This window comes from Zingiber officinale, chromosome 5A (genome assembly GCF_018446385.1).
Source record: "Zingiber officinale cultivar Zhangliang chromosome 5A, Zo_v1.1, whole genome shotgun sequence".
NCBI classification, from domain to species: Eukaryota; Viridiplantae; Streptophyta; class Magnoliopsida; order Zingiberales; family Zingiberaceae; genus Zingiber; species Zingiber officinale.
Window position 1 is genome coordinate 24,546,702 of NC_055994.1, and position 18,470 is coordinate 24,565,171.

Sequence of the window (18,470 nt, forward strand, 5' to 3'; positions counted from 1 at the left end):
TATATTATTAGCAAAAAAACCCACAATCATCAAAGAAATGAAAACTTTATGAAATTATGGAAAAAGTTACCTTAACCCAATCATCAAACACATCCTTTGATGCAGTGATACATTTCTCAACATCACTCTACCCAAATCCACTGCTATGATTTATCATCTCGTTGATAGCGTGGAACTGCCTCTTTAGTAGCTTGTACCTTGACTTGATATGAGGGGTAGCCTTCAGATTGCTTGACGACACTTTAGCAGCCATGAGTTTCTCTAAATGCAACAAATACCCAGTTCTAAAACCATTCTCGCTCTTCCAAGCTAAATCTTTGCTCAACTTAACCAGGCAATCAACTAATGCAGCATCCTCTTGTTTTGTCCACAAGTGTTTGGTGCTATGAGTTTTTCTTTTAACCTTCATTGGCATTGAACTTTCTACAAGTTCAGATGGGCTTAATAGAACTGGTTGTGAAGTTGGTACATCCTTGGCTGTTGCCACACCCTTTAGACTCTTTTGGCTCTTTCCTTCTATTGGAAACTAAAATTAAACAATCCAAATACAACATTATGCATATGAAAAATATAATATAATTGTTTAAATTGATAATATATAAATCCCAAATACAATCAAATGGTTTAACATAAACAAAGTGTTCAAACATAAACAAATTGTTCAAACATAATTAAATTGTTTAAAATTTTTCAAATGGATAATAAATTCAAATACAACACAATCAAATAGTTCAAATACATGGAAATGAAACTCAAATTTCAAGAAACAACACTATATTTAATTAACTAATGACTGCCAACTCATGAACATATCATCTGCAAGCTTGTCTCTCTATTCTGTCCAAGCAACACCGGTCTCACAATACCTTATCAAATTATCATCATCGTCATCGTAATCATCATCATTATCATGACTTTCATTTGACTCAAGAACACCTACCTCAGTCTCTATTGGATCAATTGTCATTTCAGATCTTATGAAATTATGGAGAATACAATAAACAGATATAATCCTACATTGAGTCTTTGATGAATAAAAAAACTTATCTCTCAATATAGCCCATCTAGCTTTTAAAATGCCAAAACATCTCTCAATGCAATTTCTCACTTGGGACTGTTTCATATTAAAATACTCTTTGGCTGTAGTTGGTTGGTAACCTTGCCTCCATTCGGCCAAGTGGTACCTTTGACCTCTATATGGTGCCAAAAATCCTTCCCCATTTGAATAACCAACATCACACAAATAATAACAACCTATAAATATTACAAGTGAACATGTATTAATATATAGAAGAAAAGATATACAAACAAAATATTTGTTAACTATATTACAAGTGACTATTCTTTTATGACCATTATAACTTAATTACCTTGAGGAATCTTCAAGCCATTTCTCCTACTAATAGCATCCCTTAAGACTCTACCATCTGCCGCAGATCTTTCCCAAGTCGGTAAGACATAGCTAAATTGCATGTTCGGTGTACATACACCCAAGACATTCGTTGCAATTTCACCTTTTCTGGTTCGATACCTAGGTTTATCATCTGCTGGAACTTTGACATTAATATAAGTCCCATCTAATGATCCTAAACAATCCTACACTTAAAGAAGTATCATAAAATTAAATTAATTTTATTGCGTACATTAAAATAATTAAAAACAAATTTATAGAAATTATATACTTGTACCTTAAACCATTTCCACCTCTCATCCGTGTGATTTTCTGGTATTGGTTTTAGTTTCTCAAGCAAAATAGTGTGTAACCTTAGAATGGAGTTAAAAACTAAATGAAATTGTCTACTAACTGTCTCACCGGATCTAGATGTTTGACGTTTTAGGACCCTATTCTCCACATTATATGCAATAATGTGAAGAAAATATATTATAAATTCACTAATTGACATATTTCTGATTCCTTGCAATTGTCCACGAGCTGTTAGCAAATAACAAAGTTTAGCTAAAGTCCTTTTATCCATCCTATAATTATCCACGCATTGTCGATCACTACGAAAAATCATCTCATTTAAGTTTATAGACCTAATATTATATCTACACAATGGTTGATCATCATATGATATGCTCCTCCTAAACCTAGCATTTCTTCTCTTGTCAGTTAAGACAATTGTCAATAATAAAAGCAAAAAGATCTTGCTTTCCATCATCTTCATGTGCATAATGAATACAGAAACCATTTTCATCTCTTGCCTTACTGACAATCGAGTCATTGCAACCTATCATATAAAAAGGACAATGAACCAAATTGAAAATCAACAAGGTGGAAAATCCCAATAACTGATAAGTGAAAAACAAATATAAACATAGTGTATTGACAAAGATGTATTAGGCATAGATCACAAAACTGAATGGGATGAGCAAGTAACTTAAAGGTGGGTGATGGAGATTTGAAATGGTCATAGTAATAGCCATTGGATACAAATACAAACATAGTTTATTCATTCTTTGCTTTTGAAGAGAAAAAGGTTGCCCTTAGCAAACACATAGAAAATAAAAGGATCGACAACAATGTAATGAAATTTCGATTGTGAGGAAGATCTCAAGATTAGCTAATAACTTGGAAATAGTTTGCCAAAAAACTTCACAATAAAATGTAAACAGAATAGGCAAAGTGGAGTTTTTTTTATCTCTTTAAAAATGACTTTTTTTTACCCTAAAGTGAGATCCTCTTGAAGTTGGACTCCAACCGAGATGGAGAAGCTTGCTGCCAATGATTCCAAGGGCCCGAGGTTGAGAAGCTTGTTGTCGCCGTCGATTTGAAGAAGACGAAGCAGGAGAAGTTTGTCGCCATCAATGAAGAAGGCGAAGTGGGAGAAGTCTGTCGTCGCTGCCGGTTCAAAGAAGACGAAAAGGGAGAAGTCTATCGTCATTGGTTCGAAGAAGACAAAGTGGGAGAAGACAAGCCGAAGTATGTCACCGCCGCTGGTTCGAAGAGAATCTGTCACCGCTGCTCTAGGGTTTGCAAAAAAAAAAGGAAGAAAAGTGTCCGATAAATAGCGAAGGAGGTTATATTTGAGAAAAAATTTACTTAACCCTGGAATCATCCAAAATCTTACGATTTGGAGGTTTTATAATTCCGGGATATAACCTCATTTTGCTGATGTGGCGAGAATCAAATATAATTTTGGAATCACTCATGACCCTGAACCAAACAAGGTTAAAACAATATAACCTTGGTTGGATAACTAAGGTTATGGAAAATAACCCTGAACCAAGCATGCCCTTATAGTTTTGTAATTGCTACATTAGTTAGCTATAATTTCATAACTACTATAATTGAACTATAACATAGTTATAACAACTATAATTTCATAGCTGCTATAACTATAACAATTGTAATAACTACTGTTTCGTAACTGTTACAATATAATTTTTTTTTAAAAAAAGATTAAAATTATTCGGAGCCTTCAAAAAACCTTTAACTGATATTTTTTGGGCATAACATAGGGTTCTTATAGGTTTTACTCGATAATTTATTATAGATCTCTGAACGAGTTTCGATTTAATATATTATACATCTTGTGTGTCAATCTGAATTTAAAGTTATGGTCTCTTAAAATTTACCTTAGCTAATATTTAAGTTTTTATTTATAATTTTATAATTATTATAATATCATCACTCAAGATTTAGATAAAAATATAAGTGAGGACACGCAGCATCAGAAGTGAACAATATGCAAGAGAGTATTTGTCTCATGTTATAAAGAGTGGGGCGTCTTTATAATAGCAGATCAAAATAGGATATACTCATCCAGTAAAACAAAAAACGAGAACGTTTTGCCCATGCAAATAAAAAGCTCTCCTGTGGTCAAAACCATTCGAAGAATGTGTTCAGAAAATCCCGTTTCTTTATTTGTTTTTGCAAGCGTGGATGACGGTACTCTTACCCGCTTGTGATTGGTGTTGACACGTTTTAGAAGAATCAAACTGGCGGTTTTAATACCTCCCAGTCTGACTCAACAAGCACGGCCGTTGTCGTTGAGCAGCAGCAAGGGCGTACTCAACCCGAGTCCATCGACATCCCGCACCCCCGCCCCTGCTCGCGTCTCCTCCGCGAGTCTACCTTCCTGCGTGGTTTCATCCTCTTCTCCTCTCTTTTTCCTCCTCTTAATCTGCCTCGATCTCGCGGTTGGAGAGCGAAAAACCAGATCGGGCCGTCCTAACCGGTTTCTACGGGCATGTCGTCCAGATCTCTGCCGTATTCCACGCAGGATCTCCATTACGACAATGCCAAGTTCCGCCACCGATCGCCGTTGAAGGTTTGCTTCCTTTCAAGATCTCTTCCTTCTTTAATCAAATCATTATATATAATATATATCTCTCTCGATCCTGCCAGATACTTTCCCTTCTGCGACCTGGTTATTGGAATAAAATGTTGTTTAGCCTCTGATTAGAATTGAATTTTGGATTTTTTTGTTGTGAATTGCGTCAGAGAGACCAACATCATGGTGTTCGAACTTTGAGATTCTTGTTTGGTAGTCACCCTTCGAAGGATAAGAGAGCGTGAGCTGATTTCTGCGTTTATTTAACATTTCTAATATACAATTCGACAATAGGAAATTGATTGTGTAATTTTCATTTTTTATCCCGTTCAATTAGGTTTCTTATCATTTTTGGGAGACATCGATCTTGGTTAGGCGTAACTAAAAAATGAAATTTGCACCCTGCGCATGTTTACTGATTCTTCTTCCTCTTCCTTCTCTCTCTCTCTCTCTCTCTCTCTCTCGGTGTATACCATAGGTAATATCAAGGCTCAATTGGTGAGGCAATTGGAACAAATTATTCTACTACGTAGCTTATGTCTTTTCTTATGGACACGTAGCTGGATCTGTTTCTTAGTCAAGTCATCCCTGCATTGATTTCTTTTCTGTCTTAAAAGTTTAGTGTCTCTATTAGAAAAAACTGGAACTCGTCATTAGTTACAACTGTTTTAGAGGTTGATGAACTGAGGAAGATACACTGTTTGCCTTGTATCCGAGAAAAGAATGTAAAGAAAGTGAGATCTACGGGAGATCCTCTATCTTTTATTGTGATTCTTGGGATGAATTCTAAATCATGAAGAATATGATACTTTGCCTGTGGCAAAAGTTCTTAAATTGAAATTACAATTCTGTCTTCACCACAAGGAATATATACAAAATTAAATGATGTTTAGTGGATCAATTCCATCTTGTCTATACTTGGTGTATATGGTCCTGTTGGTCTTGGCTAGGCAATGGAGCTTGGATGTTTGGTGCAGAGAGTGTATACCTTGAAATTTGACTATAAAATATAATAACATTTTCTTAGCTATAGTGAACTTGTTATAGATCGTTTTTCATTAGTTTGTTGAGGTGGGTGATGTTTCCAACTTTCTGAGCCAAATAAGTTATTCTCCTCTCTCATGATGCTTGGGATGTTGATATAATCTTCTGTGTTAGGTGCTGATTACTTTCCTATGGATAGCAGGAAGCCAGGAAACACAAAATGCACAGAGAAAATTTTAAAATAAGATAAAAAACACAAAAAAAAAACTTTTTATGTTAGGGAAGGGTTTGCCTATGTAATAAATTAGTGTTTCATAAAGAGAAATCTTATTATCTTCCCCAGAACAATGATGATATAATACTCCTTTAATAATAAGAGTGCAGGGAGGCACAAAAAAAATTAGGTTAGCCTACTCATTCAAATCCGGTAAAAAAAAAATACCTCTATAGGTTCTAGGTACAATCTATCTCAAGCTCGAAAGTATTAGTTCATTGTATAACATGGCGCGGCAATGAAATTTGATTTCTCCAACACTGATGTACGAAGCTCTCTGAGATTACTTTTGCCATCATATTCTCGAATGATGGTTCGAACAGTCTTTACTATATATACTATGAAAGCATTATTAAAGGGTTAAGATGTTGTTTAAGATATCTATTGTCATGTTTTTATTAACATTAGAAAGAAATGAGGAAAATACACTTGCCTATGATGGATTATTGGACACCTGTATTGGATATGCCTTATCATTATGGGTTTGTTATATCACCGGGCTAAATTGTGTTTACTTTGGTTCAAACTTAGTATCATTGGTTCAAAATAGATGTCAAGTGGATCCTCCAAATGTGATTGGTCATTTTTCAAAAATTGAAATTGAAATCTGTTGTAGGATCTAGGAACACAATTCCAAGTTAAATGATCATTTTACAAGGAAATTGTGCATTCCTCATGATTTTGAATGATTGATTTACAAACCTTATTTTATTTTATTTTAGTTGACACCATGTATCCAGTTTAACTAATCTTGGGATGACTGCCCTCATAGAAATTTCCTATCGGCTACTAGGGTAAATTAGGAAGCGTTCCTAGCGGGTGGCCCATCTATCCAGCATTCTTAGGTCAACCATTCATTGAGGGTAAGTCATCCGTTAATTCGCCGAAGCTGAGACTCGAGCATTAGATGCCTGAAAACTGAGTAGGCGCTCTATTGCTGCACATTGCCCCGAGGGCTACAAACCTTATTTTATGATTGTTAGAGAGTTGGATCAATGATATTGGTTGAGGCCATCTTATAAAATTAACTAATGATGCTATGTAGATAACAACAACTAAACTTTATCCCATTAGTTGAGGTCGACTATATGGATTCTCTTATGTTATTGGACTCTATCCTCTACTATATCATCATTTATATTTAAATAAAATTTTATTTTATTTTATTGTTGCAAATCAAGTCTTCTTCCTCATTTAGTATTTGTCATAGTTTTACATCGTCTAATTGGAGCACTTAGTAGTGGTATATGCCCATACCATCTTAAAAGTATTTTTTATAGTACATAACTTGACTTCTCTCTAATGTTCTTATTTCTTATCTTGTTTATCCTCTTATGTCTACACATCCACCTTAGTATCCTCATGTGACTCTCATCTTCTTCTCATGTACTAGAGTTGTAGTCTAACATTTAAGTCTATATAACATAGCAAGTCTAGCCGTCATTTTGTAGAATTTCTCTTTAAGTTTTATAGATACTTTACAATCACAAAGAACATCTAACACTGTCCTCCACTTCAGTCATCCTTCATGTATTCTATATAAGACATCTTTCTCGATCCTTCCATCTTTTTACAAAAACGATCCTAAATACTTAAAGCTCTTAGTTATAGCTTAACTCATCATTGTCTATTTTAACAATTGTCATATAAATGTTTTAGAAATTGTAAGCATAAAAAATAGTCCTAGATTTATTATAATTAGATAACGTAGTTTAGTAGATAAAATAATGGGGTACTTTCATAAGTAAAATTTCTGATATGAAGGTATAGTTTGGTTGACTATTTGGTTTCTTAATTAAATTTCAAGGACTTAGATGTTTGGTGGATCAAGGAATAATTTTTTCAAATAAAATTAGAAGATAAAGCTCACATACAATGTTGTTTTGATTATAGAAGGATTAAATCTATGGATCTCTAACATACTCCCATGGGTTTCAAAAAGGCAAACACCAATGGTGGCTTACTAAAAGTCTAACTTTTCTTACCATTTTCTCACTTATTGTTGAGTAGACGACTAGTTTTATGTTTGGAACATTCACTATAGATGTTATTTATTAATAAGACAACCAATGAAGAAATATTAAAAAAAATTTACATGATTTTTAGCAACTCAAAAAATTTAAGATAAAATTCCTAAATAGTTATTGTGGTGAGTTTTAGCAAGAAAGAGAATATTTAGTAATTATAACAATGTAGTTACTGAATTTGTCATAGCATAATGAACATCAAGGGTCAAAATTAAGCTATTATCTCTTCTTTATAGAAGTACTAGATGAACTTGCCAATTATATTTTAGATGATCCTCCTTGGTGTGTGCTACTTGAAATTATGCTAGTTGATGAGAGTATAGACAAAAACTTGCAGTAGGAATTATGAAGAGAAACTTAGAGAGACTCAGCTGAAGGTTTTAAATTAAAGTACAACTAAAATTAAAGACATATTGTATTTTGATAATAAAATAAGTGAAGAAATATTTTATTAAATGGACAAATATTCTTTCACAGATTTTGATATGTTAGATTTAATTTTCGATAAAGAGACATCATTAATATGATACAGATTGAGTGTTTACAATGTAGATTAGTTTTTGATTCTTGCATGACTATTGTGTTACCTTGGAGTTAAAAAAAGTTTATAAGAGTGTTAGTATGAGCAACCATATCTTTTGAGCGACACTAAGATTTAAAATATCATTTATGACAAAGTTTGTCTTTCATCACTAGAGCAGTACAATTTTAATACTATGTTGTGCTGACATTTGACACACTTTAAACTCTGCCATGACCAATCCCAATATTTTCATTCCTATAACCTCCTTCCACTTGCTTACCTTAAGCTATTAGCCAAATATTCTTTAAATTTTCAATTGAATAAATTTTTCAAGCAACAAGTTGCATAAAAGTATAACAAACCATCTCCCCTAATGATCATACCTTACTAATACTAAAATGAATATTGTACATTAGATGGAGGATTAGTTCTTGTAGCATATTAGTGATATCAACTTCCTGGCGGGCACATGTCCTTGGGAAAAAAAATCCGTCCCACCCTTTGTCCACTTGGTGGTTGGCTATAAGAGGCACAACCCTACTGTGTGGATCTCTATGGGGAGAGGCACGACCGTGCCTTAGGGCACGACCTGCCCATGCAGAAATTTGAAGGAGGTCGTTGACAAGACACCGCTGTGCCTCTGGGCACGACATGGCCATGTGAGGTGTTGAGATGTGGGTGGCGCCTCTTCTGAAGTTGTATCCTGTCAATGAAAACATGCAAAGAGTAGATCTCTGCATAAAGAGTGGCAGTATGACATAATAATGAAATATGGTGCAATAAATATACATTATACTCATGTTGGCAAAAGGCGACTGCGCTCACCCCCGGTGCCCCCCAACTTGTCCTAGGATCAACACGGAGGAGGTAAATCACGGGTGACTACTAGCCCTTGGAATAGTGAATGAGGGAGGCATTTACCTCGGCTATGCCGAGATTTGAACGCCATACCTTAAGTTGACAACACCTCATGCGCTAGCCACTGGACCGCCTTGAGGGGACAACATACATTATACTCATGAAATACAAGTAGATGTGCGCTAAACAATGTTTAAAAACATATACAATCTACACACATCAATTAGTTGTCAAAATGATACATTGTGGTCACACTAATGATCAATACATGGAACTATGAGTTAGAATGCTACTGTATTTGCGAAACAGCACATTCAAAATTTAATTTAGTATATATGAAAATTTTAAGACGAATATGTGAGATTTCATGAACAAATAAAATATTAATATTAATATCTAAAAGCAATTAAATGTTGTTTCAAGAGATCATAAGATGCGAGCCAATAAATTAAAATGGCATGAAATGTCATAAGGTATCAATACATTTTATAATTAGATGTAGTCACCCCATATTATTGTTTTTTTTACTATAATGGTAGAATTCCAAGGTACCTATGGTTAAAAATTTAAAATTACGAGCCAATGTTCCAGAACTGTGTTATATGTGAAGAATTTTAGAAAACAGAAGTGTGTTTCTAGATATAAATGTATATTCTCTCACATTATTTCAAATATTATCATGACTTTGCTTAGGGAGATTACATGTTTGGGTGTGCAAGAATGAACAGAATCCATTTCCGAGGAAACTGTTTATGCAGATGTTATGGCCAATATGGCTATTATCCAAATAGAGGTGTTTGACTTTGCAATTTGTTTTACTGAGTTTCATAATAAATTGAGAGAAATTTGAATCTATATCTTGTAATTTTATATCATGAATTTGCATGGATTAACAGATTATATTTTCTTGGTCATCTTCTGTGTAGGTGATTACTCAATCGTTGGTTACTAGCCGCATCAGATATAGCTGTGGAAGCTGTAGTACAGGAAAATTTCTAATGCTATTTATGCTTGTGGGTTTGACATACTTGATAGCAATTAAAAGTTCCAATGGTTCTACAATTAGTATACTGTCAAATGGTTCTGTAGTTGAAAAACAACAGTATGTGAAGGAAGGTGTTGGTAGATTAAGAAAAATTTGGAGAAAACCTCCAAGGCTTCCTCCACAACTACCTCCTGATGAAGCAAAAAACATTAGTTCTAGTCTTGAAAAACAAAAAATGTTTTGGATTTCTAGGCAAGAAAAGGTTAAAGATGCGTTTATTCATGCTTGGTCTGGCTACAGAAAATACGCAATGGGTTATGATGAACTTATGCCATTGAGTCGAAGAGGCATTGATGGTTTGGGAGGTCTAGGTGCCACAGTTATAGATTCTTTGGATACAGCTATTATAATGGGCGCTGATGATATCATATCTGAAGCAGTAACTTGGATAGACAAACAACTTAGGGAAAGAATTGAAAAGAAAGGGCAGGTCAACCTATTTGAGACTACCATCCGTGTGTTAGGTGGACTTCTTAGTGCTTACCATTTAAGTGGAGACACAGGAACAACAAGTGACAATGGGAGATCTGAACTCTTCTTGGAAATTGCCAAAAACTTGGCTGACAGACTTTTATCAGCATTTACTTCAAGTCCAACAGAAATTCCTTTCAGTGATGTTATTCTCCATGACTATTCTGCTCATGCAGCTCCTGATGGATTAAGTAGTACTTCCGAAGCCTCAACCTTGCAACTTGAATTTAACTATCTAAGCAAAATTTCTGGCGATGCCAAATATGGTTCAACTGCAATGAAGGTCTTAGAACATTTTAGGACACTACCAAAGGTTGAAGGATTGGTGCCTATCTATATCAAGTATGCGGTGATTTTCAAACTGTAATAATGTTTGTGAATTTCTCTCTATTAGAATGTTTTTCCTTTACAAGTTGTTTTTTTAAAAATCTGTCTTTAGACAAGTTAAATATTGATTTTATCTAATTGTTAATATATATTTATTATGCTTTCTAGTCCATTTTGCTATTTTTATATATAAGTAGAACCAAATCTACTCAGTGCTTAGCGAGGTTTAATAGATTGTTAATGGCTTGCTTGGAAAATCAGATAATTGGTCCAGTTTATGTTTGATCATTTGTATCTGGATACTAAAATAGATAGAATTCCTCCAAAAAAATTTTAGGTGTGAATACTGATGCAATTTATAAACATCATTTTTGGGAAAAAAAATATGATGAACTTGTGTATTTCTACATGGATGATTAGTTGCGCAAGAGACAAGGTTGGGAAGGAATGTGCTGATTTTGTTTTAGTCAGCCAATGGGCTGGCTGCTGACATTTAATGCATGAGATATATTTGCAATATTTTAAACAGTTTAATTTCCATTTTGGAACACATGAAATATCAGATAAAAGAATAACCAACATTTGAGATAAATTAATTAATCAACCCATTATGACTTGAACAATTCAGACAGTGTTGTTTAATAATGTGTTACTAATTACACTGTGATGTTTGATATATTTGAAATAGTTGTGAATAGTCTAGTATCAATTTGAAACAAAGGAAACATCAGAATGGATTGGAAATATCGATGAAGTCCAGGATAAGTTAATTAATCAATGCTTTAAATTTAGTTTTGACTTTTGCTTATTGATCCAAGTATAAATAAAGGACAGTCCAATGCGGGTCCCGGGGAAGGGTCTATTGTATGCAGCCTTATCTTGCTTTGCAAGAGGTTGTTTTCGAGACTTGAACTTGTGAGCTTCAGGTCACATGGCAACAACTTTACTATTGTGTCAAGACGCCCCTTCATTGATCCAAGTATAAATATAGGTTATAAATTACCAGAATAGTTAGTTGCTGTACATTGTTTTATGTTGAACTTTAGCTATGCCACTCTGCATAAAATTATGTGAATTATTAGAGAATATCACAACTGATTCTTGTGACAACAGCCCTCACTCGGGTCAGTTTCATGGAGACAACATTCGGCTGGGATCTCGTGGTGACAGCTACTATGAATACTTGATAAAAGTCTGGATTCAAGGGAGGAACATTGACAATCAGCTCAACTATTTGCGTGAGATGTATGAACAAGCAATGAAAGGGTTAAGGAACCTTCTTGTTAGGAAATCCATTCCCAAAGGATTGGTTTTTGTTGGGGAACTTCCTTATGGATCCAAAGGTCATTTCAGTCCTAAAATGGACCACCTGGTATGTAGGCTTTATTTAGTTCTTGCTCATAATTGAACACCTTTTCTTCAAGCACATGAATCATTTGACTTTTAAGATCCTGTTCTCCTTCATATTGCTCCATTCTTGTTTCATTTGAAAATCTTCATTCAACTTTCAAAAATTTTAGTTGCAAATATTGTTTTTAACAATAAAAAGTTGGTTACAGACTTAACGGTAGTTTTGTAGGACTACCTTCTGTTTAGTCAATATTAATTATATATGAAGTATATAAGAATATGAATTACTAAATTTTGCCATCTATAATATTTTTGCTAAGCTCAATAGTTTTACCTATTAATCTTTTTTTGGAAATGTTAGATGAGTAGTTTATGTGTTTTTAACACTGTTGAATTATTAGTTGATAATTTAGCCTGCTTGCTCATATGCCATAGGTATATTTTCATGAAATGCAGTGTTGTGCTAATATTCAGCTCATATTTTGTCCATTTTGTTAAAAATATCTGGTGTCTTTCTTTGTATGGTTATTTACAACCACTACATTTTGTGTGGTTTAATCACTTCTCTATATTGATTGGCAAATATCAAGTATAATACCCTGATACAGCGACCATTTTGTTTCACTGACTGCAGGAAGACAAAAAAAAACACTTTTCTTGCCAAAATTTATTTAAAAATAATTTTCAGTTATTCAGTTCTATTTAAAGTATCAAAATAAACTACAGTTGCTCCAACTTATTGAGAAATGCAGTATGCCTTTCTAAATGCATGCAAATTTGCTTGCTCGTGTCCATGTTGTAATTAAATAAATGAAATGATAAATGTTGTGTCCACTAACACATTCTTTGGTCAATTCTTAACCAGATTGTACAATTGCAGTTACTGGTATAAACAAACCGATGCTTGGGGGTTGTCAAGATTGTGATATGGCCCTAGCATCTATCATCCTACGACCCAAATTGACTAAATGATTCAAACCTCAAGTAGAATTTGAACTTGGATAGCAACTCAGGAACTTACAATCCAATCCTATGTTCCCTTATCATTCTTGGATAAGATTTTGATCCACATAATCTTAACTGAACGACTTAATAAAATAAAATTACATTCAATAGGCATTAAAATTTGACACTGTAAAAAGTTGACAGCTAATTCAAATCATAATCGACAAAAGTTTTGGTTTACATAATAGGTATTTAAAATTCTAATTAATGGTGTCAATGGTCATGTATAGGCGTGGCCTGAACATGGGCATAGTGGGCCTGTAAAATTTCATGTTGGGCTAGGCTTGGCCTAGTGCTTTACTTGTCATACCTGTGTTGGTGCAACAAGGTTGGGACCCAAGCCCAACTTAAGCCTGGGCCATGCTTGACATGGCTTAGGTTCATCGACCCCAATTCCTTTAATATTCTAAATTTTATTATTAAAAAAATTAAGGACAATTTACTGTTTGGTGCCCTTGTTATAATGAAATCACTAATGGCCACTCCTATTGATTAGATTCCCAAAATACCCCTAATTTGAATTACAAAACCCATTTTACTTGGCATTAAAATAAATATTTAGGATCCTCTGAAATAATCAAATCATGCATTTTCTCCATCAAAGTGTTGGAAATTTGTGATTTCTGGACAAGTAGCTGATTTGCAAAGCAACCTATGGTCTATAAAATGGCACAAAATGTTTTTCTTAAGGCTGTGAGCTGATTATAAAATAGTTTAGCAAAATAATAGATATTTAAGATCCTCCATGTTTGAAAATCCAAATATGACCTCATTTTCCCGTAGCTGTGGAAGTTAGCAATTTATGATATGTACAATGACATAAAATGCTATTTCCTAGCAGTAAGCTTATTTGAAAATCAACTTGTGCCCTAATTTTTTCTAAAATAATAGGTATTTTAGAATTCTCCATTTTAAAATTAACTTATGCCCTCATTTAAAATAGTAGGTAATTTAGGATCTTTCATGTTTGGAAACCCAAATATATCCTCTTTTTCCTAAAGTTGTGGAAGTTAGCAATTTATGAACCACAAGCTAATTTATGATGTGTAAAATGACATAAAATGTCTTTTCCTAGCTGTATGCTTATTTGAAAATCCGCTCACTCCCTCATTTTAAAGTCCTCTTTTTTATTGTAGTTTAGAATTTTTCATGTTCAAAACACTCAAATTTTGCCATTTTCTTCCAAGTGGAACATTAAGATTTCTTGATTAACAACTAATTTATAAAATACTTTAGGGTCTGTAAAATGGCAAGATATGAAATATTAAGATTTCAAAATCAGCTTGCACTCTCATTTTGGTAAAATAAAATAATGTGCATTTTGGGTTCCTCCATTGTTTGAAACACCCAAATCCTCCATTGTCTGAAACACCCAATTAAGACTTTCTTTCTTTTTTTTCTTTATAGCAGTGGAAATATACAATTTCTAGACGTAAGCAAATTTGCAAGGCAACTTTTGGATTGTAAAGTCGTAAATTTCCACTTCCACAATTTTGAAGAAAAGATCTTATTTGGGGGGTTCAGATATAAAGGAACTTAAAATTCTCATCATTTTGCCAAAATATTAGTGCAAGCTCATTTTAAAATTAACTTGTGATCTTGCAAAAAGCATTCTATGCTAATATGTTTGTAAATTTTTTTTTAAGTCATCTTGCATCCTCATTGACACCTTCAATTCTTAGAGCATCCACAACAAGAGCTCCATACGAGCTCCCATTGTTGACGTGGCATAGTGGGCGGGAGCTCCTTCACCTTCGACAAGGAGCGATTCTGTGTTTACTATTATTAAAATATTTTTTTTTAATTTAAATTTGATAGTGAAGAGATTTTTTAATTAGGGGAGAGATGTGTGGAGGTTTTTACTTTTGACGTGGTGCTGATGTGATATTGAGGGAGCTCTTAGAGAGCTCCCATCACTATGGATGTCCTTAGTAGAACAATAGGTTTTAACTTTTGCTACTATCATACATTTCATAAAATTTTATGAAATAAAAATGCTTTATGTTGCCACAACAAACATTACTGTCAGCTAATTTTCAGCCATGCATAGTCATGTTTACATTATTTTTTTTCCTACCTAAATAATATGCTTTTATATTAAAATTGTGAAATTTTGAAATGTTAATAATACTAGATATCAAAATTTATCATTTTGATTGATTTTTGCAACATAATAATGGTCAATATTGTGGTTAACATGGATGATTCTTTGTGTAGTACCCATGCTGAGAGCTTTGACACACTTTAGAAGTTGTCGAGATGAATTCAAAGAATTCTACTAATTATATCTCGACTAACGTATAGTAGTTGACGTGTTATATTTTTGTAACTTTTCCTCAAATTTTAATCCACTTAACTATCAAATTTTCTAAGCTTTATTTTCAAAATTAATGAAGTAGAAGAAGATTAAAGGTGTAAAATTTTCAGCATGCTCTAATGTGTGTCGAAGTGTGTCAATTGTTGCATAAAATGGAACAATAAAATTTAAATTCAATTGACTAAATAATTGGTATAATTCATTTTTTTAGTAGATTAAAGGATTATAATTCATTTTATTTCATCTCAGAATCGTTCACTACTTGCTGAATCTTGTTGAGTGTTGGCATAATATATTATAATAGATCTTTAGTTATCTTTTTAATTGCTATAATTTTTTTTTAGAATTAAATAAACTATGTGTAAGTAGTTTAAAGGAGAAAAATCCATATCTTCACACAGTTGGATGTGTTCTAAGTGTTAGATGGTATGGTACCAAAATTTTGACCATTACAGCTAACAAGTAAACCCCATCACAAGAACAATAGTTTAAATCTTGTATATGACAAAAGATAACTTTTCAATATAATTTTCAAGAACATGGATAAATTTTAGAATCATATGATCTTATGGTCTGATCAATCCAATTAACTCTTTAAGTTTCTTAGGTGGTATATGGATATGAGAACCGTGCCAATAGACTTCAATCTCTCACATCTGCATTATTTGTATGGCCATTCAAATGGTAGTGTATGGATTATAATGATCAGATGAACCAAAATGCATACACTGGCAAACTTGTGTTTGTTTATTAGTTAGAGTTATAGGGTTTCTTGGATGTTCTAGTCATGGAATTGTTGGAGTTGTTGCTTATATGTTTTGAAGATTTAATTCCACATTGGATGCTTTAGTTATAGTTTGACTCCTATAAATATGATGTAATAGTCCTTTTTCATAACAACTATACAATATTTCATCCCTCTCAGTATGTTTTAACTTTTTTCATTTTTGATTAACATTGGAAGACAACCATCTTTAAGCATTTTAATAATTTTTTTCCTTCATCTTTTATTCTAAGGCTTTGGTAGCAACACCTTGATCCGCTTATTTTAAGCATGGTGCTTGCTTTACCATAAACTCTTGCTGTTATTGCCAATTATGATTCTTATATATCTATTATGAAACAAACACTATGCTATATATATATATATATATATATATATATATATATATATATATATATATATATATATATATATATATATATATATATATATATATATATCCTTTTATTCATATCTTGATTTGTGATGTATATTCACTTCTTTTCAGGTGTGTTTCCTGCCAGGAACTCTAGCTCTTGGTGCAACAAAAGGTATTACAAAGAAGAAAGCCATGGCACAAAATTTGTTGACTCCAGATGATTTGGAGAATTTAAAGCTTGCTGAAGATCTAGCAAAAACATGCTTTGAAATGTATGCCGTTACATCCACTGGTCTTGCTCCTGAAATTGCATATTTCCATATCGAGGTGAGTTATTTTTCGGACCAGTAGAATATGGTTGTGGTGAATTTGTATTCCCCCTTGTTTTAAACATCAAATAACATTCTTCTTGATGGAGTTATAGACTTGATTGTTTTATATCAGGGTGATTTTGAAGAGGGTCTTGATGGTGGTAATAAAAGCTCAGATTACATTAATGATATAATAATAAGGCACAATGATAGACACAATCTCTTACGTCCTGAAACGGTGGAATCTTTATTTGTGCTACATCGTATTACAGGAGATCCAAAGTAAGTTCCTCCAGAGTTTATTCTTGTCATATTGTCTTATGCTTATATAAGTTCAAATCTTGGGTTTGACATTTGTTGCATTGCCAGATACCGTGAATGGGGTTGGCAAATCTTCGAGGCCTTTGAAAAATATACAAAGGTAGATTCAGGTGGGTACACATCACTTGATGATGTCACTAGAATACCTCCCAGTAAAAGAGACAAGATGGAGACATTTTTCTTAGGTGAAACCTTGAAGTATCTGTATCTGTTGTTTGGTGAAGACGACGTTCTTCCGCTGGATAAATATGTATTTAATACAGAAGCCCATCCCCTTCCTATTTTCGAGTCTAAAGATGCTGCTTAGAACTCCAGCGGCCCTATATATGTAACGACAATGCAACCTTCAGTGACCTCTACTTTTGGAGCCTGAAGAAGCTCGATTTTTGCCTTAATCCTTAAAAGAGAGCAGGGATGGAGAACACCGCAACCTGGGCAATTTCTGACACTGTAAAGATGTTGAATGTTGTCCAAGATATGGGGCAAAGTGCAAAAAGAAAAACCGAGGGGCATATATATCTATTGGAGAATATTTTATTATTATTATTATTATTTTTTTCCAGAAATCCTCTTTAGTTTTTCTCTTAGTCATACGAAATGTCTTGATTTGCATCTATGATGCTGCATTGGTAGTTGGAAGAAGTGCATTTTTAATGTCTCAATTGTCTTCAATAGAAAGAAATATCACGTAAGTTCATCCTGTGGTAGAGGAGTTGTTTTATTGTCTCTAATTTGTTGAATTATAAGCATTTCTCTTTCTGCTGCAGGGTGATATTGCTTCATTAGGGGATCACTGGTATTTGGTGAGTTTGGGAATGATAATAAAAAATAGTGTATGAATTTTGAGTTTGAAAATGATAATTTGAGAATGATTTTTAAATTTATAGGAATCAGTTAAATTTATATAATTAAGTGGATTTTATTTTCATTTACCTTCTATCTTACTATTAAATGATATCCATAGTCATTTCAATTATTTAACCAAACACTACCTAACTCATTCGGCTTGAATTCTTGACTTTCACAAATACGGTTAATTTCGAAGCATGTCCCCTCTTTTAAAAACCATCGAAACTTTGTTAAGATTTTACTTTCAAAGTCATGCATTAGCAGTTAAATTCAAACGACTTAGGATAAAATCATTTGTTTTTCCAGTTTTATTAAGTAGCTTTTAGAAATAAGACTTGGTGGGACTGTTAGACTCTGTTTGCTCCGAAGGAAAGTCAAAAGAGGAAGGA

At 33.3% G+C, this 18,470-nt stretch overlaps 1 protein-coding gene across 1 annotated transcript; it reads left to right on the plus strand.

Annotated features, from left to right (window-relative positions):
* Window positions 1–3,981: 3,981 nt before the first annotated feature.
* Window positions 3,982–17,890, plus strand: LOC121980323 (mannosyl-oligosaccharide 1,2-alpha-mannosidase MNS3-like). The gene is made up of 6 exons (XM_042532315.1): window positions 3,982–4,274; window positions 9,870–10,801; window positions 11,900–12,158; window positions 16,730–16,927; window positions 17,045–17,193; window positions 17,281–17,890. The coding sequence occupies exons 1-6, from the start codon at window positions 4,194–4,196 to the stop codon at window positions 17,537–17,539; spliced, it is 1,878 nt and encodes a 625-aa protein (XP_042388249.1). The 5' UTR covers window positions 3,982–4,193; the 3' UTR covers window positions 17,540–17,890.
* Window positions 17,891–18,470: the final 580 nt, after the last annotated feature.